The sequence below is a fragment of the Rhinatrema bivittatum genome, chromosome 1 (genome assembly GCF_901001135.1).
Source record: "Rhinatrema bivittatum chromosome 1, aRhiBiv1.1, whole genome shotgun sequence".
Lineage (NCBI taxonomy): Eukaryota > Metazoa > Chordata > Amphibia > Gymnophiona > Rhinatrematidae > Rhinatrema > Rhinatrema bivittatum.
Genome location: NC_042615.1, coordinates 703,122,208 through 703,142,138, shown reverse-complemented (window position 1 = coordinate 703,142,138; position 19,931 = coordinate 703,122,208). Strand labels below are relative to the sequence as shown.

The following is a 19,931-nucleotide window of genomic DNA, read 5'->3' as shown; positions in this document are numbered from 1 at the left end:
AAAGGATGTGATAATGCTCTTGTACATATCCTTGGTAAGGACTCACCTGGAGTACTGTGTTCAGTTCTGGAGACCGTATCTCAAAAAGGTTAGGGACAGGATGGAAACTGTTCAGAGGAAGGCATTCAAAATGGTATGGTGTCTTATTCAGAAAACCTATGAGGAGAGGCTGAAGGATATTAATATGTATACCCTGGAGGAGAGGAGGTGCAGGGGAGATTTGATACAGACCTTCAGATACCTGACAGGTATCAACGAATCACAAACTTCAAACCTTTTACGCTAGGAAGAGTAGAACTAGGGGTCATGATATGAAACTCCAGGGGGGGTGACTAAGAACCAATATCAGGAAATATTTCTTCACAAAGAGAGTGGTGAATGCCTGGAATGCCCCCCCCCCCCCCCCCCCCCCACACACAAGAAGTGGTGAAGACAAGAACAGTTAATGAATTCAAAAGAGCATGGAGCAAACACAGTTGATGCCTAAAGACTTAAAGAAAGGAATGGTATAATGGGGATATCTTGCATGGAGCGGCAGTTACTACTCTTAACAAAACACATGGGGGTAATCTGGAAGGAGTAGTAATTACTATCATAAGCAAATTGCTGGGTAGATTAGATGGACCATTTGCTCTTTTGCTGCCATCGTTATGTTAATATGAAGGAAAAGTCTATAAACAGTTATTAGCAGGTAGACTTGGGAAAGCCAGTGCTTATCCCTGGTAATGAGATACAAGAAATAGATCAACTATTGGGGATCTGCTGGGTATTTTTGACCCAGACTGGCCACCTTCAGAGCTAAGATGCTGAACTTGTCGAACCTTGGTCTGACCTTATGTTCTTAATATTCATGGTGTATGGAAGAAATGATAATCTCCATGACAGCAGCAACAGAAGCTGAGTCCTCTGTCAAGACAAGAACATGGAGGGAATGAGAGAGAAAAGGATCATGAATGTAGGCATGCTTAAAGAGAATAAATTTAAAATAAGTTTAAATCTTCCCAGTCAAAATCCTACATGTAGAAGAGAAATAGTTCTGTCTGATGACCCTATTTTCATTCCTGCTTCCTGTAGATTGAATTTTTTTCTCTTCTTTTTTTTTCATTTAAAGGGCCAGTGACTAAAGGGTCAGAATTACTCACCTCTAACATTTACTATGATGCAACACTGACCTTGCAAAGTATTACATTTGAGCTTTATAAAGTCATATGGATTACCTGTCTACCTCACAAAAACTAAACCACCTCCTATCCTTCAACCAGATTTATAATGGGCAGCCCGATCATGTCTAGCTAATTTAGCAGGTCCCAGGCTCCCTTCCACCCCCCCCCCCCCCTACCGCTCTCTCCCCCTTTCCCAAGAAAAACCAGACATGACTCAGATTTTGGATACGCCAATAGTTGCAGCTTTCATTTATTAATCCATTTAATTCATTATTATATTCCACTGAGGGATCAGCTGGGTATGCATAAGATTTTGTTCTCTTGGATACTGCTTTGGTACTAAAGGTGCTTTCCTAGCCAACCAAGGGGCAAGGAGAAGGCCCAGCCTCTGCTAACTTTCAAATGGGTGGTGCTGACTTTGGGTAAGGAGGCCCAATCCAGCCATGGAAGGCAGTGATTGACTTGACCTCCCCTCACTAGCAAGTGATGGCCAAACCCTTCTGCTTTAAACTAGAATGTTTTTTTGTCTTGTTCATTTCAGCAGTGCATGAAAAGCCTGCATCTGCCATTACGGTATGTGAGCAGGTTTCTCCAGCCCTACATCATCCTACATGAATTTGACCTTTTAAACTTTAAAGGAAAATAGCATGATAGGTAGTTAAACACTAAGAAGCCCAGCTGAACTCCCAATTTCTACCAGTTTTACAGTTCAAAAGCTGCGATGGATCCCCTTTCCAGGTCCCAGCTTTCCTGGGTGTGTTGAGCCTCGTTGAGAAGTAGGGCTCTTACCTAGCTGCCAGCAGCTGGCAGCTAGGTAAGAGCCCACGTCTGGACTCACCCAGGCCTCTTGTGCCCTGCCCCAACCCCATTCCGGCCTGCACTTCTCCCCCGACTCAGCAATCCTAAATCACCTTAGCCAGCCCGACATTAGGCCAGGGTTGGAAGTCAGGGCGCCCTCCAGATCCCAGCCAAGAGCCTTCTGACCAAGCAAATGGCTGCCATGCTGTGCCCTTTGTCCACAGGTCAGGGTGGCCACATGGCTTTTATCTTTGAATATTTTCACTATTACTGTAATAGCAATCGGTTTGATTTATGGATCTTGTGAACAGTTTTCATGAAGATCTTTTAGCCGTATAGCTAACAAGGCATATGTGTAGTAATCCTGTCAACCATTCATATCAAATGTTTTGCAAAGTGAAAAAGCCTATAATCTTTCGAGTCTCTCTTTCTGTACCAAAATTCTCATTGCATTACAGACAGGAAGAATGATATGTTCTTTTAAGTCTCAGCTTTAAACTTTTAACTCAGAATTTTCCGTGAAACAGCTTATTCTGCCTTTTTAAAGAAATGAGTAAATGGCAAGCCCCCATGGCCTGGAAAGACTGCTAAGGGCTACCACCCAGGAGAATGCACAGCCTCTTTGGTTTTGGATGTTTTACTTTAGGGTTTGTGTGAGACAAACAATCAGTGCCTGCTCTTACAGCATCCTCAGCTGCTACTAAAGAATGCAAGCTCTAAGGTGACTTCTCTTCCAGTGCTTTGACAATAAAAGGGGACCAAAGAGTCCAAGCAGTTGTACAGGTGGGATGGATACAGACAGCAAAATGCTGATGTAAAACTCACATAATGATAACTTAGCTAAAGTTACAGGAAAAAAAAATCCTGTGACAGGCTGCAATAACATATGTACAGTGAAATAATTTCAGACTTTAAATAAAAGCTTTAGAAAAAGAAATATATCACCTAAAAATGAGGTCCTTATTCAAAAGTCATTTAGACAGGGTAACGTAATTGTTATCCATCTATATGGCTTACCCAGCTATATTCAGCCCTTATCCAGATAAACTCAACCCGGCTAACTAGTTACCCAGCTAGAATTTAGCCAGATGTTAAAGGGACATTCCGGGGGCGGGAGGAAGCGTTCTGGGGAGGAGCAGAATTAGCCGCATAAGTTAACCGGCTAATTCCGATATTCACAGTTAACCGGTTACTTTCTGTGGCTAACTCTGGTCAGGCTGTATTAGACAGTTATATAACCGACTAACTTTAAGATAACTGGGTATATTGAGCTCAATATACCCTGCTAGTTAGCCAGTTATGTATAACTGGCTAATTAGCACAGCTGCACAGCGGCTGACTATGGTCCTCAATATTTTTTAATATACAAACCAACTGTCTTTTAAGTCATTGGATAGAACCACATGTTTCATTTCAGTGAATGTTATATGTATATGAGTAAACTGAAAACACTGTAAAATAATTCATTTCTAAGGTATGATAAGCATCTTTTTTTATCTGAAAGACTTAGATTAAGTGATATCTTCTTTTCAAAAAATATTTGATCACAACTGTTGAAACTGTGATTAGGAGCAGTAGCGTTAATACAATAATGAGAATCACTGCAGTAGAAACCCCACACGACAGTGTTACAGTGGACAGTTTAGTACCTTCGATAGGTCTGGGTGTACCACACATGGTTTTTTCAGGGTCTTCAATTTTACCAATATTCTGTTTATACCACAATATAAACTCAATATTGGAACAAGTACAATCAAGTGGATTATGACTTAAATTGATAGTGCTGTTATCAGATATTTTATTTACCATTTCTTCAGGTATAATTTGAATCCTGTTGAAAGCAAAATTGAGGTAAATTTTGTTAAGGTTAGTAAATGCATTGCTACTCAATGCAGTTAGCTTGTTGTTACTTAAATCCACATGCTTCAGTTTCTTGAGGGTGTGAAATGCCTGGTGTCCTATGACTTTCAACTCACAAGAAGACAAGATTAATACTTCTAAATTGGGCACAAACTGGAATAAATTGTCATTCTGGATGGTGCCAGAAAGAAAACTATTCTCCCTGAAGACAAGTGTGGTAAGACTGGGAAGGCCCTGTAGAAGATGTTGGTTGTTAGTATCAATGGAGGTATGGGAAAGGTTCAGGACACGGAGGAATTTCAGTTTGTTAAAAGGGCTCGTGGGCGCCTGAAGACGTGTAAAACTGAAGTCCAGGAGCTCCAATTTACTGCCTTCTGGAAAAGCCAAATCTTGGAGGGATAGCTGGTAATTGTTGCTTAAATTCAGATGCTTCAGGTTGTTCAGTCCTTTCAATTCGGTACTACAACAATTTGACGTTTCAATTCTACTGCAGCTTAAATCCAGATATTGAAGTTCTGAGAGTTTTTCTAAGCAGCCGGAGCCCATCTGCAAAGTTTCAAAGTTTCCATTGATGTGAAGGTGAGTTAGGAAAGGAAAGCTAGCTGAGTTAATATCACAAAGATTTTCAAAGACATTTTGGCTCAGAACTAATTCTCGTAGCAAGCTCATGTTTCCAATGCCAGGAGGAAATAACTTAATGTGACTACGAGTTAGATCCAGTTTTTGTAGCCCGGTCATGCACTGAAATGTGGAGGCTGAAAAGTCAAAAAAATGCATGTTTTCGAAACTCAGTTCAGCTACAGAAATATTACAGAGACCTTGCAGCATGCTGGAGGTTATTTCAGGTATGCCTTGTATGTCTTCAAATCTACCAAGCCTAAGAATGTGAGTATTTACACCCATTAGTCCTGCCAAAATGACAGAGAGGTCAACACTATTGGCACAACCTGCAAAGTTCAGACTATAAAAATTGTTTGAATTGAAAGTTCTGGGCTCAATATATTTAATAGAATTTCCTTTTAAGCTGAGGCTTAAGTTGGTGCTCTGCTTAAGAATGCTCACATCTTTTGCTAGTATGTTTTCTATGCCATTCAGTTGGAAATCAAATTCTTTTAGGTTCTTAACTGGAAAACTATCTGGGAGCTGCATGGATGAGATTGAATTGCTCCCTATGTCCAAGGTCTCCAAATTATCCAAATTGTACATTGGAACAAATGCTATACTTGTTAGACCTGTTTGGGTTAAGAAGAGATGCTTCAGAGATATTAGCCCAACAAAGGCTGTGTCCGCAAGATACATCAGTTGGTTGCCAATTAATATAATTGTTTGCAGCTTAGGGTTGCTTTGAAATGCTTCTTCGTACACCCAGTTAATTTGGCACCTTTAACAAAAAAAAAAAAAAAGGAGAAAAGATTAGTGTCAGCATTAAATGAATTAAAGGAGTTTGATTTTCTAGATACTTTTTTCAAAGATAAAAATTGTGTTCAAAACTGTATTTACAAACACAAGATAGAGGGCTAGGGGAGCAAACACAAGATAGAGGGCTAGGGGAGTACAATTATTTGGAGACTGACAATGCATTTCAAAACCACATTGCAGCAGGAAGTGAGGCTGGGCAGCAAGATAAGGGAATGAAGAGAGGGGGAGGATGAGAAATATGCTCAAGGTCATACAGGGCTCAGTAATGAGATATGAATTTGGGTTTTCTAGTTTGAGTACTCTAGTCAGTGACTATGCCATCAGCTCATGAATATACTCTTTCTATAGTTCTAATTTTATTTACATAAGAAGCATTTCTAGAAAGAAATTGCATTTTCTTCATGTAGAAAAATTTAATATGAGGTTTCTTTGCATAAAAATTAGATGTCGTATATGAAAGCTAGTTATAATTCAGTTTGAACTGCATTTAAATTAGGCTTGAAAGGCTTGATGCATCAAATATTAAAACCAGAGCTGCCTTTGTGCATCCAAGGCAACTCTGACTCGACCCAGATTTCCATTTAGACCAAGTGATGAGGTGTATCTTGAAGCTCAGTTTAGACTCAACTGCTTATAAAATCTGAGGTGAGAGACTTGCCAAGATCGGGGCCAGCATGATACAACCATATGTTTGCACAGGGTATTGGCTTAGCGGGGCACTGACATAGCACAGAATTAGCCGATTCAATTAGCAGCTCAGAACCCAACTTACCTAGTTTAACCCCATCCTGATGGCAGGAGGAGCAAGTGAAAACACGCCTGGTTTATTTCCTACTTTTCTTCCTTCCCCAGGTCAGCAGCAGGAACAAGCAGTGCCTATCATAACATCAACTTCCAGTGCAGAGGGCCCTACTGACTATAAAATGCCACTATGATAGACACCTCCCACCCTGCTTCTGGTCTAGAGAAGGGGGAAAGACATCTGAATCAAAAATGAAGTTTAAGAAGAAAGCTTCTTGTCTTGATGGTATGCACTCTCCCCAGATGGTATCTGTGATTGTACATAACATTCAGAAAACAAATGATGCTGAAAATGCTCACTCTGAGGCTGGAACGCTGTATAACCTGTCCCATCACTGTGAAAGCTTACGGGCCATCTTTAAGTCTGGGGGCATTTCTGCTCTTGTAAAAATGCTTGGCTCCTCAGTGGACTCTGCGCTATTCTATGTCATTACTACCCTGCATAATCCTTTATTGCATCAAGAAGAAATAAAATGGCTGTCTGCCTAGCAGATGGCTTGCAGAAAATGGTTGCCTTGCTGAGCAAGTCAAATACATTCTTGGCCATTATAACAGATTTCCATCAGATTTTAGCTTATAGCAATTAAGGAAAGATGTTGTTTGTTCTGGCTAATGGTGGACTGCAGGTTCTAGAAAACACAATGAGGATCGACACTTCAGAAAACTTGATGAGGACAGGTCATGTGCTGAAAGTGCTATCAGTTTGCTTGAGCAACAAACCAGCCGTTGCTTCATGGAGCAATTGGTTCAGGAACCAACAAGAGAGGGAGCTATTTTAGATTTAATTCTTAGTGGAACACAGGATTTGGTGAGAGAGGTAACGGTGGTGGAGCCACTTGGCAACAGTGATCATAACATGATCAAATTTAAACTGGAAGGGGGACAATAAGTAAATCTACAGCTCTAACACTAAACTTTCAAAAGGGAAACTTTGATAAAAATGAGGAAAATAGTTAGAAAAAAACTGAAAGATGCAGCTGCAAAGGTTAATTGTTCAACAGGCATGGACATTGTTAAAAATACAATCCTAGAGGCACAGTCCATATGTATTCCACACATTAAGAAAGGTGGAAGGAAGGCAAAATGATTACCGTCATGGTTAAAAGGTGAGGTGAAAGAGTCTATTTTAGCCAAAAAAACAACCTTCAAAAATTGGAAGAAGGATCCATCTGAAGAAAATAGGATAAAACATAAGCATTGTCAAGTTAAGTGTAAAACACTGATAAGACAGGTGAAGAGAGAATTTGAATTGGCCATAGAGGCAAAAACTCATAATAAAACCTTTTAAAAATATATCCAAAGCAAGAAACCTGTGAGGGAGTTGGTTGGATCATTAGATGACAGAGGGGTTAAAGGGGCTCTTATGGAAGATAAGGCCAGTGCAGAAAGACTAAATGAATTCTTTGCTTCCGTGATAACTAATGAGGATGTTGGGGAGATACCAGTTCCGGAGATGGTTTTCAGGGGTGATGAGTCAGACAAACTGAACGAAATCACTGTGAACCTGGAAGATGTAGTAGGCCAGATAGACAAACTAAAGAGTAGCAAATCACCTGGACTGGATGGAATGCATCCTAGGGTACTGAAGGAACTCGAAAATGAAATTTCTGATCTATTAGTTAAAATTTGTAACCTATCCTTAAATCATCCATTTGTAACATATCCTTAAATCACCTGAAGACTGGAGGGTGGCCAATGTACCCCAATATTTAAAAAAGGCTCCAGGGGTGATCCGCGTAACTATAGACCAGTGAACCCGACTTCAGTGCCGGGAAAAATAGTGGAGACTATTCTAAAGATCAAAATCGTAGAGCATATAGAAAGACATGGTTTAATGGAACACAGTCAACATGGATTTATTTACTTATTTATTTATTTAAAGGCTTTTTTTATACCGATATTAGTGGGTACATCATATTGGTTTACATCAAAAGATAGATGGAAAATACAATGAACAGGGACGGGTGAGGGGACAACAAAGTACAACAACTAGAGAAAGCTAAGCAGGAGAGCGAGAAAAGAGGAACTGGAGATGTAAAATATTAACGTAATAACTAAGGAGGCATAAGTTAGTAGAAATGACTGGATGTGCATGGACAGTCTGGGTAGGCCTGGTGGAAGAGCCAGGTTTTAAGCTACCCAAGGGAAGTCTTGCCTAACAAATCTGCCTCACTTTTTTAAAGGAGTTAATAAACATGTGGATAAAGGTGAACCGGTAGATGTAGTGTATTTGGATTTTCAGAAGGCGTTTGACAAAGTCCCACATGAGAGGCTTCTAAGAAAACTAAAAAGTCATGGGATAGGAGGCGATGTCCTTTCGTGGATTACAAACTGATTAAAAGACAGGAAACAGAGAGTAGGATTAAATGGTAAATTTTCTCATTGGAAAAGGGTAAGTGGAGTGCCTCAGGGATCTGTACTTGGACCAGTGCTTTTCAATATGTATATAAATGATCTGGAAAGGAATACGATGAGTGAGGATATCAAATTTGTGGATGATACAAAATTATTCAGAGTAAAATCACAAGCGTATTGTGATACATTACAGGAGGACCTTGCAAGACTGGAAGATTGGGTATCCAAATGGCAGATGAAATTAAATGTGGACAAGTGCAAGGTATTGCATATAGGGAAAAATAACCCTTGCTGTAGTTACACAATATTAGGTTCCATATTAGGAGCTACCACCCAGGAAAAAGATCTAGGCATCATAGTGGATAATACTTTAAAATCGTTGGCCCAGTGTGCTACAGCAGTCAAAAAAAGCAAACAGAATGTTAGGAATTATTAGGAAGGGAATGGTTAATAAAACAGAAATGTCATAATGCCTCTATATCACTCCATGGTGAGACAGCACCTGGAATACTGTGTACAATTCTGGTCACCGCATCTCAAAAAAGATATAGTTGCGATGGAGAAGGTACAGAGAAGGGCAACCAAAATGATAAAGGGGATGGAACAGCTCCCCTATGAGGAAAGGCTGAAGAGGTTGTTCAGCTTGGAGAGGAGATGGCTGAGGGGGGATATGATAGAGGTCTTTAAGATCATCAGAGGTCTTGAACGAGTAGATGTGAATCGGTTATTTACACTTTCGAATAATAGAAGGACTAGGGGGCATTCCATGAAGTTAGCACGTAGCACATTTAAGACTAATCGGAGAAAATTCTTTTTCACTCAACGCACAATAAATCTCTGGAATTTGTTGCCGGAGGATGTGGTTAGTGCAGTTAGTGTAGCTGGGTTCAAAAAAGGTTTGGATAAGTTCTTGGAGGAGAAGTCCATTAACGGCTATTAATCAAATTTACTTAGGGAGTAGCCACTGCTATTAATTGCATCAGTGGCATGGGATCTTCTTAGTGTTTGGATAATTGCCAGGTTCTTGTGGCCTGGTTTGGCCTTTGTTGGAAACAGGATGCTGGGCTTGATGGTCCCTTGGTCTGACCCAGCATGGCAATTTCTTATGTTGAAGCTAGTGAGATGCAGGCACTGGGCTTTACCTTACATATCAAAGTCAATGTCTCTTAGAAATTTCTCTGATGCTGCTAGAAAGCAGGAAGGGGTGGAAAGGCTCCAGAGAATACTTGTCCAGCTTCTTTGCTCTGATGATGACAATGTTGTAAGTTGTGCAGAGGGAATCTTGTTCACTCATACTTGCAACAATTTCAGGAATATGATGATGGTTTGCCAAATAGGTGGAACTGAAATACTTGTGCCCACAGTTCTTTGTGCTGCGAACTGAATCTGCAAATTCTGCATTTGGCACTTAACCAGCAGAAATCAGTAAGTGGAAATGGCATGGAATGCAATGCCTTCACTATGGTCTACCAGTTGTGGTAATACTCCTACACCCTCCATCTCATTGGCCTCTAATTAAAACATAAGTCCAATCCACAACATTGCCCTTTGGCCTGCTACTCGTGTGCATCTAAGTAAGCAAGGGGCAATTCCCAGCTGGTAAGGCTGCTGGTTTGAATGCACCAGGACACTTGGCGACATACATCAATGGGAGAGATATAGCAGCAATTTGTGAAAGGACTTTGCATGGCAAACTCTGGTTCTCATGAGCCATAAAAAGACCTGGTTTTCAGGATATCCGTAATGAATATGCACGGGATAGATTTGCATATAATGGAGGCAGTGCATGCAGATCTATCTCGTGCATATTCATTGTAGATATCCTGAAAACCAGGCCTGTTTGTGACTTTTGCTGACGAGTGTTGGCCACCCCTGAAATAGAAGAAGCTGTACAGTGACTATGCCATCAGCTCATGAATATACTTCATGAGTGGCCAGTCTGCCACTGAAAGAAAAACTGGCACAGGGCCTGGAGCCTGTATGCACGAGCTTAAAGATCCTGCCTCCTACTGCATTGGTTTCCTGTAACCAAAGAACCAGTGCTGGAGTGGTATCATTGCAGGACCTTTAAGGACACATGCCAACTCTAGGCTATGTGCCAATTTTTCTTTCCTGTTGCTCCTACAGGTGTGTCTAGGCTAGACAAAACATAAAGAGGGGAAGGCAGGGGATGAGGGAGAAGGTGGGAATGTTGCCACTGGATTGAGTGGATAGAAAGCTAAAAAGGGGCCATGGGAGATGGAGAACTGAGAAGGAGGGAGAAATTCCATAAGGAGAATAGGAGAGAGAGAGAGATAAATAGGGAAGGGCCACAGTGGAAGGAATAGAAGGAAGAGGGTAACCAAAATGTAGAGGAATACAAAGAGGGTAGAAAGGACTGGAGATGGAGGAGTAGGAGCTAGGGAAAACGGGAGAGAGTACTTTGGATAGGTTCCAGGGTATGGGAGAAGGTGTGAAACTGTGACCCCAAGGCTAAGAGTGGCAGGTACCCTGTATCAGGGTCAGCTCTCCAGACTGAGCCTCAGCGAATGAGATGCTACAACTCCACAAAAATAGGTGTTCAGTAAAGTCCGATCCATGTGGGCCTGCTTGCAGTTTCTGCGTACAGTTCAGCCCTCCCCCTCTACCCAGTCCCTCCTAGGCTGTGTTTGTGCAGCAACAGGGACAGCAGAGTGTGCCAGAGCTTGGTCCTATTCGCAATCAGGCCAAAGCAAGAGTAAATAAAGTAGCTATGCAGTCTCTCAAAAAAGGCAGCAAAACAAAAACAAAGAGCAGAGCAAGAAAAAGAAAAAAAACAATCTAATCCAGTTCCCACAAAAGCAATGATTCAGTCTGGTGAAATGGAGTACAAGTTGTACACAGGGTCATACTCCCAGCACAGGCCCGTGGCCCTTGTCAAAAATAAAATAAAAGCAAAATAGAAGCTTCTGGAAAGGGAAGAATCCTCACAGTCCTCTTCCCCATGAGCAGTTCTGCTCAGCAAGGCAAAATTATATCCATTCCCCAAAACGTCAAGTGAATAAGCAAACACCAGCCTGACCTTGGTTAAATGGGCAATAGAAACTCTTATATGCTTGTGCGATGTTGTAGAGAGAGAAGATTCCTAGGCTGAACTGAGGGGTGCTGGACATAGGAAGGTTTAAGAGGGAGGGAGCTGAGGAGGAGAATGGGGGGAGTGAGTGAGTTAAAATGAGAGTTACACTACGCTCGAACCAGGAAACAGAGTGTGATGCAATGGAAACGGGGAGTGAGTCTGAGCTGGGGGATTCACTTCTGGTATTGGCTGAATTTGTTTGCAAGAATCCTTGACTTCTCTCATGAGTGATATTATAATCTGTTCTGTTAATATAGTGGGTCTCCATTCTCCAACTAAAAGAAAAAAGAAGTTAACCGAGCTGAGGAAAAGAGAGGCAAATTTTGCTTTTATGCAAGCGATGTATTTAACAGATGATCAGCACAAAAAATTGTACCAAGAGTGGGTGGGGAAAATTTATTTACAGACCGGTAAACAGGAATGGCTATCCTTGTTAGTAAGAATACCCCGTTTCAGATTGAACACAAGGTAGCTGACCTAGGAGGGAGATATATTCTGATAGCTGGTACGCTATATGAGCAGAAACTTATGCTGCTTAATACATATTGCCAAATTGCTATTTGCATAAATTTTCTCAGAATTGATTTCCAAGGTATTGCAGTGGGAAGATTATGGGTTAATTTTGGGTGTGGATTTCAATATAACAGATAACCCCTTTATTGATAGTAAACCCCCTAAGACACCGAGAAAGTATCAGTCTGAAATGGGAATTGGTTATGTGTCAAAGGAATTAGAGGTCATTGATGCTTAGTGAAAAACAGCATCTTGATTTAGAATTCTCTGATTTCTCTCTTTCACACCAAATGTATTCAAGAATAGATGATGTAGGAGTAGCCTAGTGGTTAGAGCTGCAGGCTATGAACCAAAGAGACCAGAGTTCAAATTCCACTGCTTCTCCTTGTTACCTTGGGCAAGTCACTCCATTGCTTCAGGTACAAACTTAGGCCTAGAAGGGGCATAGTTAGGCTAGTTACCCTGCTCCCACATCACATAGGTAACACAGTGGGGTGGGGGGAGAGATATGTCACTATAAGAGGAGGTACTTTATCTCGGTGTGGATTTTGGGGTTGGGGTAGTTTTGGGGGACAGTTTTACATACAGAGAAGTTGACATCACTGAAGATTTTCTGTCCTTTGAATTGATGAAAGGTACAAGAGGAATTGATTTGTACAATGCACTCTCTACCTAGCTTCAAAAAGTGGCATAAATAGAGAGTGACACATTGATTTCTATACAGAGGCTTGCTCTCTCTCTCTCTCCCTCCATACCCCTCCCCAAAATGGCATGTGCGGGTATAGGCGTAGTTATTTCTCCATTAAGGCCCTAACATGAAATGATAAATGACCATGTTAGATTGCGAGTCCTCTGGGGACAGGGAAATAACCAGTACCTGAATGTAATCTGCTTTGAAGTGCCGAAAAGCGGAGCATAAAAATCAGATAAACTTTCATATAGTGACATGGTCAGACTGGTATTTACAGATCATGCAATGGTTGTCATTCAACTCTCACTGGGTGGGGGAAAATCACCTTCCCAATATTGACACATGCCGCCTTGGTTTTATGAAGATAAAGATTTTGTCAAATATCTGAAGGACTGTTGGGAAGGTTAGGAAATGCATAACCTTACTCCTGGTGTTGATGCGGGGGGTTATTGGAGTGTGGCCAAGGCAGTACTCAGGGGTCAAATAATTTCTTATTGTTCACATAAAATAAAATCTGGGAACAAAGGAACTTTGGCACTAACCAAAACAATTAGTTGACTTGGAAAGGATGCATGTACAAACCATGGAACCTGCTTCTCGTGAGCGCATAAATAAAATTAGGAAGGAACTAAACTCAATTCTATTCAGTAGAGTTCAAGCAAATATATGGTTTTATAAATATAAATTACGCCAGTGGGGAAATAAGTCCGGGAAAATGCTGGCGAACTTAGTCTGGCAAGAGAAAGCTAAGCATGTTACATTGTAGCCCTTTTCTTTGGAGGGGCATATTTTCCAAGGTCACACAAACAAATTTCTTTCTTAAGGGGCTGTCTCTCTTGCCCTTTATTCCCTCCTGATGCTGGTACCCCAGGGATGAGTTCTTTCTATGGCCCCAGTGGTGAAGTGAATCCTTTATCTGTGCATCAGAATTCATATGGTGCTGATGCTTAGCTGGGACAGATGAAGCAGGACAACAGGACTGGGTGTACAAAAAAAAGATTTTCATGATTGTTTTAAAAAATGTAATCAATGCTCAAATGCAATAAACAGAATAACAGATGCATGTCCCTTCTCTCTGTGTACAAGCCACAAACCGAGGTTCCTTAAGGAATTCCCAACTTTTTCCTTAAGTGTCCAGAAAACTCAGCCCCTTGAGGGAAATCCTTTTTTGCACAGGAGTAAAGTATCTGATATTAGAGCAAAGAACAGTCCTATCAGAGTCCACTGTTGATCTGAAATGTTTACCCAGTCCGTGTCTGTGTCCCAAGGGATGAAGGATCCTATGGAGGGTCTTCTGATGACTTTACTCTTTTCTGTAAGGATCTGACCTTCCAGTAGAAAAGGTCCAAATCCCACTGCAGGACTGAGCTGAAATAGCCCCAGCCCAAATGAGAAGGAATGGCAAAAAGAGCCTCCTCAAAAACTAAAAGCCTGAACAAAATTCCTCAACAGACAAAAATCTACTCTGGAGTGAGCACCAACAACGTAATCCCTTTTCTTAGGCGTTGTCATTTCCCAAAAAGCTCCAAGTTCTCACCTCCAGTCATAAAACTCCTTAAATAAGTCAAAACTCTCAATCAATGTCTTTCTTAACTTCAAGGTAGCCCTGCACTAGCAGGCAATGCTGATAGGGATTTCCTTTAAACAAAAGTTTACCTAAAGAGGGGTACAAGCCTCACTTAAGCAACAGAAAAAAACAGAGCTCGGTCCTCTTCAAGAGCCCAACTAAAAGATCACATCTATTCCTCTCATTCCCTCGTTATAAACAGGATCCACCCACTCAGACTGCCTCTTGAGGAGGAGCTGAAAAGAAGTATTCTCTCTAGATAGTTAACATATATAAGGACCTAGGGACATCTAGTGGCCAACCTGTAGGGGCAAATAGTGTGTACCAACTGTGGTTATTCTGGACACCTTTGAATCCTTTTATAAAGCATTATACATAGCCAGTCCCAGGCAGACAGGGAAGGTTTTTTTCAATGACTTTCATTACCCCAGTTATCTGAGGAGAATAATGGTATACTTGAGGCTCCAATTGCAGAGTTAAAAATACAAAGGTCGATCTTGCAACTAAAGTTGGTGAAAGCACCAGGACTTGATGGGTTTGGCCCAGGCTTTACAAAATCTTGGAAGTCTCAGAGCCACTAAAGAACATGTTTCAAATTCCGTGGAGAATTTGAGTTGAGGTTTAAGGTTTATTGGTACTTATATACCGTTGTCTCGGCATAGCCTTCACAGCGGTTAACATTGTAATTTTCTTTTATTGTATTTTATTACTAACGATAATAATAATAAGAGATACAATTTAACAGTGGCCAGGTTGAGGCATAACCTGGCCACTGTAGTTTTACTGCCAAAGCCTGGTAAGGACGTATGTTACCTAAAGTCATACCACCCAATTTCGCTTTTGAATCAAGATATCAAAATATTGGCAGCGGTGTTGGCATAATGTTTGATAGCTCCAGATAAAACTGGCTTTATCAAGAGAAGATGACAAATATGGTCAAGACACTGTCTGCTATTTTCTCGAAAAACAGTAATGATAAATAGGGTGTGTTACTCAGTTTGGATGCGGAAAAGGCATTCGATGGAGCAGAATGGCCATATTTGTTCTGGGTCTGGACAAGTTTAATTTTGGTCAGGGGTTTATGGAGTGGATAAGACTATTGTGCAGTAAACCTATGGCCCAGAAATTAGTTAACTGTGCTGTGTCTGATCAATTTGAATTGTGCAGGGGAACGAGGCAAGGCTGTCCTTTATCCCCCTTGTTAATTGTTTTGTCTCTGGAACCATTAGTGATTAAACTAAGTCAAATGGAGACATTTGAAAGCATAACAGTGGAGAAAAATGTACTTAAATTAAGCATGTTTGCAGATGATAGATATGTTGCTATTTGGGGAAACCCAGAAACCAGTTTAACTTCAATTATGGGAATGATCAATTTATACGGCACTTTTTCTGGGCTAAAAATAAATTATACTAAATCCCAAGTATTCATGTTGGATGAAATGTCAAACACTGAATGGAAGGAGGCCTTCCCATTTGCTTGGGCTGATAAACAGTTGAAATATCTGGGTGTTGTCTTGGCTCGCTCCACGAATGCCTTATATAAGCTAAATTTTGGGAAAGGATTGGATAATATTTGAAGCACTTGTGAAAAGATGGAGACGTTTTCCCTTGTTCTTAATGGGTTGTTGTGCACTTATTAAAATGGTCATACTGCCTAAAATACTATATCCTATACAGATTCTTCCTATATGGGTCAAATATAGGGATGTGCAGAAATATGTCTCTACTCATGACCTTTATGGGGAATAGGCCAGAATAAGCTACTAAAACTTAATAACGGACAAAAGGAAAGGGAAACAGGTGATACCTGATCTGAGGATATATAGCTTAGTATTTTTACTCCGATTTATTCAAGATTGGGTATCCAGAGGGTCTGATAGGGGAGAGCTTTGCACCATATAACCCTGTAAATGCACTGCATGTGTCTAGAGGGTGTGTAACTACCAGTACAGTAGGCCTTTATGTTATGGGACAGTGAAAAGAGCTTGGCAATGGTGGCGGCGAATATTAGGAAAACCAGTGTGGATTTTGCTGTTTTTATCTCTAACCGGGAATTGAGATTTCCCAGTAGGGCTTATCTGTCAGACATTTTTTGACTGAGCTGATAGGGGATTGTATAGTGTGGGTCAACTCTTTGATTTGGATAATCGGACAATTTTGACATTTCAAGAATTACAAGAGAACCAGGCTATACTGCTTCATCAATTATTTGCAAGCTAAACATTATTGCATGAGTTTGGGTAGGGAGCGGGTGGAGAATATTGTTTTACAGAAGGCGAGGAAGATTTTTTTGATTCGACTCCCAAATTTAACAAAACTGGCATATGGGTTATTACAGTTCAAAAGAGTTTAAAAATACCACACTTGAATGTGTTGGCTGCTAAATAGAGTAAAGATCTGAGTGTCCAATTGGTGGAATTGGATTTCTCTCGAGCATTTGTACATTTATGTAAATAGATATCTGCAGCAAACTTGAGAGAGATTCAATTTAAGTTGATCCATCGGAGTTACATAAGCAGAAAACGAGGAGCCAAAATGAAGCTGTGGGACACTGATACTTGTGAAAAATGTGGAACTGCCAGCAGCACATTCTGCCCTATGTTTACTGATTGCAAAAAGTTGCAGGGGTTTTGGCATAAAATCTGTGAATGTATAAATAATATTGTATTACACTATTGATTGGTCAGACAAGCTAATATACTTACATTTATTCAATGGATATATGAGATTTCAAAGTAGTATGGGGGGGAGGGGTGAAATTCCTTTGCAACTCTCTTCTGCTAGCTGAGAAAATGATGATGATATCTTGGAATGAGCTGAAACTCTTGACTTTAATTCCTGGTTTGGGTTGATGCAACAGGTTGCTTTATATATGTGGCACCCCTACTGGGTTTGGCCACCAGATGTCACATTGCATTAGAACCAATTTTGTAAGAAGCCATCCATACCTTCAGTCCTCCCAACTGGAGGCCCTGGATTGGATGCTTCACTGCCATTTAGCCCAGCCATTTTAAGACATCGTGGGTTCAATCTGAGGAAGCAGTCAGAGAGTAAGGATGTATTTTTTCCATACTCTGGAGGGCCTCCTGCCTTGCCCAAAGGCATTTTCTTTTAGAAGAGATACCTCATAGTGCAATCCCTGCCAGAGGGTCCTTCTCATTATAAGTTACAGAGAGAGAGATTGCTGAGCCTGATACCCTTTAGGGGCATCAGTGTGAGCCTACTCTAAACCCTAGTTAGGTAGGCACCAGTGATGGATTCTGGTGCGAGAGACTGTGAAGGCTAAACGAGTAAATTTAGTGATTTTTGGAAGGAACTGAGATTCACTGTTTCTTTGGGGAAAGTCATCCTCGCTGGCCGTACTCAAAGTACAGGGGCTGAAGACCAGAGAGCCCATTTACAACCTGAATGTGGCAAGCACCTATGACAGCATGAATACCAGTTTAGGAAGAAGTATACAGTTTAAACTTTAAAGTATTTTTGGGACTTTTGAGTTAAGTGGGGAGGTTTTGGATCTCCCTTCCCCACTGGGCTTGCAAGGCTCTGGTAAACCCTGATCCCACTGACTTTTCCCTAAGAGAAATCCCCAGGAAAAAGAAACAATCAAGGATGTAGGGGAACAATTGAACTAAAGGAATGAAGAACCTAAATCAGGAGATCTCATCTGGATTTCCACCCATCCTGACACCAGGACAGGCAAGGTGTTCAAGGAGGAGAAGATGACTAAAGGTAGGATTTTTGCAATGCAGAGGGGACCCTATCACTAGGATTCCAAGGGAACAGCCGCTGGGAGTGAATGTGCATTTAAATTCCTCATGGGCTCTAACCAGATGTCTGTAATAAGGACACCTACCTATCAAGCAGAAAGTCCTGTAGCAACAGTCAGATGTACACTCATCATTTGGACAAATGGACTTTAATTTTATGAATCAGTAAACTATTATTTCACACACAGTCATGGCCCTTTCTGACTTCTTACTGCATTTTACTTCATGGGAAGCACTTACATTTTAAAGATATACACTGGGCCATAAGCAAGTGCTTCCCCCCCCCCCCCTGTAAAAGGAATTCCCCCCAGGGATTGAGAGTCAGAGTAGGATGTGACATGCTAGCCAGACAGCCCCGAAGAAATAAATTAGATTGTGTGCTCTGGGACTTAAAATAGCCACAAGGGATTACATATGAGATGCAGAAAAGAAAAGACATTGTGAATCCACGGCAGGCCATGAAGCTGAAGGATTATCACCAGCTTTGGTTCAAAGTGCATAAGATGCTGTAATCTGCTTCCTGGGGTGAAACAGTATTGGGCTGTTGGTGTGCTGCTGATTATTGTTGGAGTGTATGACATGCATATAAATAACGTGATGAATGAGTGGTGTATTGGGATATGAATGTCAGTGCTCATGGGAGAAAAATAGGGTTTGGAAAAATACTATGAGGAGGAAATGAAACCAAATTGGCATGTTTTCGACAGGAATATAACTGTGCTGTTTTGGACATTTTTGTCTCTTAATTTGAGGATTTATATGACTCAAAGTTTAAAAAATAAAAAAGAAACTCTCAGATGCTACCTTCTTTGGGAGCTGTTTCTGCCTGGTGACAGATCATGTCCCACTAAAGTGGCTTCACACAATGAAAGACACCAATGCCCAATCAACCCAGTGGAAGCAGCTCCAGCAAGAATGGAGCATCGGGGGTGGGGGAGGGGCCTTTGCTTCACACCTAGTTGATGCATAGCCCCATACCTTGTCAGCCATAAGAAAGATGCTTGATGATTAGCAAACAGAGTGGAGAGATAGGAGTCTTCAGGCAGATTTCTTTATAACACTGTGGAGAAAATATGGTAAAGGCAATAGAAGTTGAGGGCTTTCATGATATTTAATGCTTTGCACATTTGATGCACCTGACAGAGGGGAATGCACTGGGGCTGGGGTCCAATGAAGAACCTGATAGAGAGGTGCATTTCCATAGAAGCATGAAGGTGGGGAAGTTTCTCCATGAGAAACAGGGAAGCCTCACAGGCTTCTGATTCAAGATGTTGGCACCCACTGGAATTCCATTATATGATACCCCACAGATTAGTAGAGCAACAGAAACCCCTTCGTGATCTGCCTTTGGAAACAGAGAAAAGTGTGCATTGCCCCTCCTGGGGCATCATAATTGGGTAGTGATGAGGCAGCTGGTACAAATCCTGAAACTCTTCAAGGTTGCCATGGAGGATCTGAGTTCCAGAAGACCTGCCCTAGGCCAAGGTCATGCCAATAGTAAATATTCCAGAGGAAACATTAGAGGGCTTCCATGAGCAAGAGGAAATGGAGGCAGACGTGCTGCAGTTTTTGGACTCTGTGCAGCAGCAGGTGCAAGAAACTAAAACCTCTGACAGAAACTAATACATACCTGCTACACTTTGTGATCCATGGATGAAAGGAAGTCTCACCCTTTAGTCCCAATATCTCATATTCATAAAGGTGATGCTAATAGCTAAGGTGTTTGCACAGCAGAGGCAGAAGCACAGTGGTGATGTGCAGAACAAAAAAGAATTGCTATTTCAGAAAGTAGTGCAAGCAGGAGCAGCACCCTGCTAGTTACCACTTTCTCCCCACCTCCATACACCAAAGCCACATTGCCCACAAAGAACTCTATCTCCTGACACAGGCCATATCCAAAG

The 19,931-nt window shown here is 41.3% G+C and overlaps 1 protein-coding gene across 2 annotated transcripts in view; it reads right to left on the bottom strand.

Annotated features, from left to right (window-relative positions):
- Positions 1-1,388: 1,388 nt before the first annotated feature.
- CD180 (CD180 molecule) overlaps positions 1,389-19,931 on the bottom strand; it is a 51,896-nt gene continuing 33,353 nt past the window's right edge. For both annotated transcript variants that reach the window (XM_029575886.1, XM_029575895.1), the window contains exon 3: positions 1,389-5,202. In XM_029575886.1, the coding sequence (XP_029431746.1) occupies positions 3,468-5,202 (1,735 nt within the window). In that variant the 3' untranslated portion in view covers positions 1,389-3,467. The remainder of the gene's footprint in view (positions 5,203-19,931) is intronic.